General features: G+C 42.8%; 1 protein-coding gene across 2 annotated transcripts in view; it reads right to left on the bottom strand.

The window, feature by feature from the left end:
* Positions 1-1,821: 1,821 nt before the first annotated feature.
* actn1 (actinin, alpha 1) overlaps positions 1,822-8,068 on the bottom strand; it is a 21,200-nt gene continuing 14,953 nt past the window's right edge. For both annotated transcript variants that reach the window (XM_047812993.1, XM_047812994.1), the window contains exons 15-21: positions 6,610-6,744; positions 6,215-6,394; positions 5,519-5,665; positions 3,623-3,703; positions 3,308-3,373; positions 2,691-2,849; positions 1,822-2,436 (exon numbers count right to left, since the gene is read on the bottom strand). In XM_047812993.1, the coding sequence (XP_047668949.1) occupies positions 2,278-2,436; positions 2,691-2,849; positions 3,308-3,373; positions 3,623-3,703; positions 5,519-5,665; positions 6,215-6,394; positions 6,610-6,744 (927 nt within the window). In that variant the 3' untranslated portion in view covers positions 1,822-2,277. The remainder of the gene's footprint in view (positions 2,437-2,690; positions 2,850-3,307; positions 3,374-3,622; positions 3,704-5,518; positions 5,666-6,214; positions 6,395-6,609; positions 6,745-8,068) is intronic.

The following is an 8,068-nucleotide window of genomic DNA, read 5'->3' on the forward strand; positions in this document are numbered from 1 at the left end:
AATTAACACAAACGCACAACGATTTCAGAGTCACAGAAAGAGCAGCTGATGTTAATACATCTCAAGGAATTTAACATAATATTAATACAGCAATTTAAAGGAGATCTTGTTAGTTAAAATATATTTATAAAGTAAAGTCCAGACTTTTCCCCACAGTATATTAGTGACAGTGTGACGTCACAGGAGGTGTAAATGCTCTGAATGTTGGACGTGTGACTGACAGACAGATTTCACCTACATGAGTTTGGCTGAATATCACAAACAACCAGAGGTGAAAAAGTGTGTGTTGTGACATTGTGTTTAAAATGAGACTCAGGAGACAAACGTGTGTGTGTGTGTGTGTGTGTGTGTGTGTGTGTGTGTGTGTGTGTGTGTGTGTGTGTGTGTGTAAACTGGGAAGTTTGATGTGGATCCTGGAAATGTTACAATTACAAACCATCAGTTTAAGAGAAAACACAACAGACTGAGGATCAGTGAGGAAACACCAAAGACAAGAAATTCCTGCCACCGACTGTTAGCTGCTTCATCTGATGAAGCCCCGCCCTCTCACCTGGGCACCAATCAAAATCTTCCCCTCGTTTCTGGTGCCAGGGGCCCCGGGTCACTGACATTTTATAAAATAATGAATTTATCATAAATTAAATCTCAGAAAAATAAGGCTACTAACCACCAGCACTACATTGTATAATTTAATGTTTTAATTCAAATATTAAGTTTTGGAATGTTTTATGTTATAAATGTTTAGTAGCACATAAGAACATTATAATTAATATAATACTATTTATCTAATAAATGTGAGGATTGATTTTAACTGTGAATATTAATAATGTCTGACTAAGGTATGATGTCATTTTATCCTCAAATTGTAATTTGAAATAAACTCTCTCTTATGCACACACACGTACACACACACACGTACACACACACATACACACACACACACACCCACGTGCACACACACACGCACGTATGCACACACACACACACATACACACACGTACACACGCATACACACACCCATGTGCACACGCACACACACACACACGCACACACACACGTACACACGCACACACATACACACACCCACGTGCACACACACGCACGTATGCACACACACACACACACGTACACACATACACACACCCACGTGCAAACACACACACACACGCACGTATGCACACACATACACACACACACACACACACACACACACGCATACACACCCACGTGCACACACACACACACGCACACACATACACACACCCACGCACGTATGCACACACATACACACACACACACACACACACGTACACACGCACACACATACACACACCCACGTGCGCACACACACACACGCACGTATGCACACACACACACACACACACACACACACACACAAAGTATAAAAGGACTCAATGAACATCCAGTTGCTTTTTTTTTTTATTTAAACTTTTTATTTAAGCCAGTTGAAGAAAAATACTTTTTTGGTTCTGTATAATAAAATATTTTAACTTTCATTCATTTTTATGAAGAGAAAAAAACGATATGAAGAAGTTTTTTTTCTCCGTCTCCTCCTTTTGTGTACAAAAGCTGGGGAGGATTTTTCATGTTGCAGAAGCAGAACCAGACAGAACAGGACGTGAGTCTGTAAACCGGTGCAGAGCCATGCTGAGACGAGCCACTCGCTGATCACAGATCACTACAAGTGCACTAGTTAACAGAGAAAATAAGGGCTCTATGTAGTGCACTACATGCTCAGTGAGAGTTCCACTATGTTTAGTCATATTCAGCTCTCTGAAGCTGTGACCTACAGGGTATAAAATAGTGTTGTTTATATATATATATAATCCTATATGATCCTTTAGTGCACCACACATCCAGCTCAAGTATTTAAATCCCAGTCTGAAGTGTAGTGTACTAAATGACTCACAGGGATTCGTTTAATACCCTGCTCCCTGTATGTGTGCTACATAGGGAATGAAACTACAGTCCAGTCCCATGCTGAACTCTCTGCTCCAGATGGAACATTTATAATGAACTGCTTAGTTTACAGGCACCAAAATATTCCTCAGAGTATGAATAATAAATCCATGTAGTGCACTAAATGTCCCTTACTGCTCATTCTACTAGTGCACTACATAGGGTGTGAACAAGCAGCTGGGACTCGGGTCTTATCTCAGATCAGCACAGTGAGTGCAACAGCTACAGAGCAGGAGTGTGTGTGTGTGTGTGTGTTGGCAGGCAGGCAGGCTGTTACACAGGTGAGAGGTGAGGAGGTCAGAGGTCACTCTCTCCATACAGAGCAGTGGAGAAGGACATGTAGTCGAGGGCCCCGGGCACGGCATCGCTCCCTCTGTAGGGTGCCATACGGGAGATACAGTACTCCGCCTGATCTGGGGGCAGCTCGCGCCTCAGCTCCTCCACCATGATGTAGTTCTATACACACACACACACACACACACACACAGATTTTTTTGTGTAGTATGTATTGTGCTACTAGGGAAGTGGCAGCTTAGTGGTTAAGGCAATGGACTAGTGATCAGATGTTGTGAGTTTGATACCCAGGACCACCAATCTGCCACTGCTGGGCCCCTGAGCAAGGCCCTTAATCATGTATAAATGAGATAAGTGTAAGGTTCTCTGTATAAGGTCCGTAAATGTATAGTGTTGTATAGCGTTGTATTGTGTACCTTGTCTCCAGCCAGCACTTTAAACGAGGCCACGACCTGATCTGCTGTGTCTGTGTCTGCTGTTTCTCGAGACATGAAGTCAATGAAAGCCTGAAAGGTCACGACCCCGAGACGGTTAGGATCCACGATGCTCATGATACGGGCGAACTCCGCCTCACCCTACACACATTACACAACATGTTACTGCACATATAATAACCTCTACATTACACACACTAGATGATTCATACAGAAATATATACAATAGCACACAGTCCCTTTACTACAGACAGAGTGGATCAGCTTCACTGTGGAACATTAGCTTGCTATCACCATGGTAACCTGGAGACTACCTTCCTCTTTAGCTACAGCAGTTAGCACCAGTGCAAACCTGTTACTTTAGCTGCTGTGATGCTAATAAAGCTATTTTATACTGAATTAGTTATACTGAAGAGAATCGATTAGCAATGATAGTGTAAAACTAGATGTTTATCTCAGGGATAAACAATAAAATACTAATGAAGGACAATAACAACAACAACAACAACAACAATAATAATAATAATAATAATAATAATAGAGATAAAGTGTAAATAGTTGTAGACAGTCTGTAGCTCTGATATGAAGCTCTGCTTTACCATATTATAACCCATGGAGATGAGACAGGTGCGGAAATCCTCTCCATCCATCATCCCTGTTCTCTTCTACAGGAGCCCACGAGGGACAAAAAGAGCCATGAAGAGGAAGGAAGGAAGGAAAGAAGGAAGGAAAGAAGGAATTTGAAACAAATTTTAGGAATAAGATTTTTAGAGAAAGAGAGAAAGAAAAACAATGAACATCAGAGAGAAGGAAAAGTACAGAAACAAAAGCAGAGAAAGAGAGAAAGAGAAGATACAAAAACAAGATGTGGAAGGTTAATCCCGAGATCCCAGAGTGTGTGCAGGTGTGTGTACCTGAGCGTCGTTTCCGATATCGAAGCCCAGACTGATGAGACATGCTCTAAACTCCTCAGCGCCCAGAGTGCCTGAGTGATCCTGAGGTCAGTGGCCAGAGGTCAAAGGTCGCACATCGGGCCATGCAGTGCACGTGTGAACACACACAGAACACACAGGTGGGGGGAGGGGTGGGACATGCATCAATTAGGTAGGGAGTGTGAGGGGTATGGACAGGAAGAGGAAGTGATGTTGATGGTGATGGTGGTTGGTCCATGCATGGAAGACATAGAAAGAAAAACAAAAAGAAGAAAAAGTGCACCAACGTTAGGATGGACCGGTGTCACACTGTGCTGGTGTGTGTCTGTGGTCGAGGGGTTTATAACTGTCTTATCTCAGATTAACTCTTTTATCTCAGATTAACTGTTTTATCTCAGATTAACTGTCTTATCTCAGATTAACTGTTTTATCTCAGATTAACTGTTTTATCTCAGATTAACTGTTTTATCTCAGATTAACTGTGCTGATCAGTTAATTACACATTATGGGTGTAAGTGGTTCGGTCCTGTGGTTAATTATTTCCTAAACAACACTATTTTTCACAGTCGCACTCACACACTCGTGCACACACACTCGCGTGCACACACTGGCGCGCAAACACTCGCGCACACACGCACTCGCGCGCACACACACTCGCGCGCACACACACACACACTAACTGTAGTATCAGTTTCCTCCTGCAGTGTTCATTGTGCTGATGAATAGTTTTCGTCGATGACCTTTTTAAAGACAAAAACTAGAAAATAATTAAATAAAAACAAAGACACAAAGGACTAAAAATGACAAAATCTACTGACATTTTCACCAACAACTAAAACTGAGACGTAAATAAAAGCCAAAGATGAGCAGGACAATAAAGTCTATAAAAGGTAGGAGCTAGTCGGGGTGGGGGGGTGGGGTGGGGTTGAGTTTAGACACACGTTAGATTTACAAATGTAATCAGTACTGAAAGAAAGAGACGTACAGACATTTAGACACATTTCAGATTTGATGTAAACCATGTGAACGACAATCAGTGACAAAAACACAATAAAGGAAGTGACATGCGAGTGAGGAAGAGACGAATCCATGTGAAGGTGTGTTCTGCTTAATAAACAACAGCAATAACAGTTACAGTCAATATTCAGGGGGAGGGGGGGGGGAGAGGGAGGGGGGGGAGAGAGAGGGGAGAGAAGGGGGAGAGGAGGAGGGGGGAGGGGGAGAGGGGGAGAGAGGGGGAGGTAGAGAGAGAGGGGAGAGAGAGGGAGGGAGAGGAGGAAAGGGGGGAGGAGGGGAGAATGTGTATGGTCAGACGGAGCAGACGGAGCAGACGGAGCAGACAGGGTGATGCTGCTGCTGCTGCTGTAATTAAAGGTGAATAGAAATGAATGTGTACATGATGTATAATGTGTGTGTGTGTGTGTGTGTGTGTGTGTGTGTGTGTGTGTGTGTGTGTGTGTGTGTGTGTGTTGTGAACTCTTCTTCAGACAGAGCAGAAGCTCTACACAAGGCCTCATGACATCTAGGTGAAAACTTCAGAAGTTTAATGTTAGGGAAACTTTAAAAAATGCATCACACTTTACACTTGATGTTTTATTAATATTTAATAAATATAAGTCACCAAAATCTTGTTATTTATTTATTTGTTTGTTTGTTTGTTTGTTTATTTATTTATTTAACTAAAACTAAAGTCATTATTTATGACAAAATTAAAACTAAAACTGAATCAAAATCTGCTGTTAAAATGCAAACTGGATGCCTGCAGTCTTATAAAGGACTTATAAAGTGTGTGTACAGTGACACCACCATATATTAAGCTGTTTTAGTGTGTGTGTGTGTGTGTGTGTGTGTGTGTGTGTGTGTGTCTCTTTAACTGACCCGGTCGAAGTGGTTAAACGAGGCTCTGAATTCACTGAGCTGCTCCTGACTGATGCCTTTAGCATCACGAGTCAGAATCTGGTTCTCAATCTCATTGATGGTGCGAGCGATGGTGGTGAGGAGCTGCTCCCATCCCACACGGATGTGCTATCACACACACACACACACACACACACACACACACACACACAGTTTGGATTAGTATAAAAAAGTGTTTGTCAGTGTGCGCGTGCATCTGTGTGTCTGTGCGCATGTGTGTGTGTCTGTGTGTGTGTGAGTCTGTGTGTAAGTCTGTGTGCACGTGTGTGTGCGCGCCTATGCTCATGTGTCAGTGTGTCTGTGAGTCTGTGCGTGTGTGTGTGTGTGTGTGGATGCGCGTGTCTGTGTGGGTGTGTGTGTGTGTGCGCGAAGATGCGCGTGTCTGTGTGTGTGTGTGATGTGTAGATGCGTGCGTGTCTGTGAGGGTGTGTGTGTGTGTAGATGCGCGCGCGTGTGTGTGTGTGCGCGTAGATGCGCGTGTCTGTGTGTGTGTGTGCGTAGATGCGCGTGTGTCTGTGTGGGTGTGTGTGTGTGCGTAGATGCGCGTGTCTGTGTGTGTGTGTGCGTAGATGCGCGTGTGTCTGTGTGGGTGTGTGTGTGTGCGTAGATGCGCGTGTGTGTCCGTGCACATGTGTGTGTGTGTGTGTGTGTGTGTACCTCCATGGTGTAGTTGGTGTGTTTGTTGTCAAAGATAAGAGCCTCCTGGATCTGCTGGTGATCTCCCTCCAGCTGATCAATCTTCGGTTTGTAGTTAACGATGCTCTTCTCGTACTGACGCAGGTGATTCAGCTGATCCTCCAGTGTGCCGTGCATCTCAATGGAGATACGGCCGATCTCCTAAACACACATACACACAGACACACACACGTATACACAGAGAGAGTGAGAGAGTGAGTGAGAGAGAGAGTGAGAGAGAGAGTGAGTGTGAGAGAGAGAGAGTGAGTGAGAGAGAGTGAGTGTGAGTGAGAGAGAGTGTGAGAGAGAGAGTGAGAGAGAGAGAAAGAAAGAGTGAGAGAGAAAGAGAGAGAGAGAGAGAGAGAGAGATCGCTCACCTCCATCTTGTTCTGGATCCAGGGTCCAATCACATTAGCCTGGTTAGCAAACTGTTTGCGTAGCCGCTCGTTGTTCTGCTGCCGAGCGTGTTCCTCAATCAGTGCCTGGTCTCTCTGAGGAACCAACTGTCTCACCTACAGCACAGTCACAGTGTTCAACCATCCATTAGAACAGACGTGTTCCCTTATTCACTAGTACACTGGACATTATTAAAGTGTTCAGTAAGTGTTCAGTAAGATGCTCAGTGTTTAATGTAGAGGAGTAAGGACATGATCTGCATCAGTCCAGCTGTTAGCTTGTGCTGAGTACTGACTAGTGTTTTATAAGTATTCACTAGTGTGTATTGTTTAGTGTTAAGTGAGCAGTGTGTAATCAGCAGTGTGTATTGAGTAGTGTTTAGTCAGTAGTGTTTAGTCAGTAGTGTGTATTGAGTAGTGTTTAGTCAGTAGTGTGTAATCAGCAGTGTGTATTGAGTAGTGTTTAGTCAGCAGTGTGTATTGAGTAGTGTTTAGTCAGTAGTGTGTATTGAGTAGTGTTTAGTCAGTAGTGTGTATTGAGTAGTGTGTATTGAGTAGTGTTTAGTCAGTAGTGTTTAGTCAGTAGTGTGTATTGAGTAGTGTTTAGTCAGCAGTGTGTATTGAGTAGTGTTTAGTCAGTAGTGTTTAGTCAGTAGTGTGTATTGAGTAGTGTGCATTGAGTAGTGTTTACTCAGTAGTGTGTATTGAGTAGTGTTTACTCAGTAGTGTGTATTGAGTAGTGTTTAGTCAGCAGTGTGTATTGAGTAGTGTTTAGTCAGCAGTGTGTATTGAGTAGTGTTTAGTCAGTAGTGTGTATTGAGTAGTGTTTAGTCAGTAGTGTTTAGTCAGTAGTGTGTATTGAGTAGTGTTTAGTCAGTAGTGTGTATTGAGTAGTGTTTAGTCAGTAGTGTGTAATCAGCAGTGTGTATTGAGTAGTGTTTAGTCAGTAGTGTTTACTCAGTAGTGTGTATTGAGTAGTGTTTAGTCAGTAGTGTTTACTCAGTAGTGTGTATTGAGTAGTGTTTAGTCAGCAGTGTGTATTGAGTAGTGTTTAGTCAGTAGTGTGTATTGAGTAGTGTTTAGTCAGTAGTGTTTAGTCAGTAGTGTGTATTGAGTAGTGTTTAGTCAGTAGTGTGTATTGAGTAGTGTTTAGTCAGTAGTGTGTAATCAGCAGTGTGTATTGAGTAGTGTTTAGTCAGTAGTGTTTACTCAGTAGTGTGTATTGAGTAGTGTTTAGTCAGCAGTGTGTATTGAGTAGTGTTTAGTCAGTAGTGTGTAATCAGCAGTGTGTATTGAGTAGTGTTTAGTCAGCAGTGTGTATTGAGTAGTGTTTAGTCAGTAGTGTTTAGTCAGTAGTGTGTATTGAGTAGTGTTTAGTCAGTAGTGTGTATTGAGTAGTGTGTAATCAGCAGTGTGTATTGAGTAGTGTTTAGTCAGTAGT

The sequence above is a fragment of the Tachysurus fulvidraco genome, chromosome 4 (assembly GCF_022655615.1).
Source record: "Tachysurus fulvidraco isolate hzauxx_2018 chromosome 4, HZAU_PFXX_2.0, whole genome shotgun sequence".
Taxonomy (NCBI): Eukaryota; Metazoa; Chordata; class Actinopteri; order Siluriformes; family Bagridae; genus Tachysurus; species Tachysurus fulvidraco.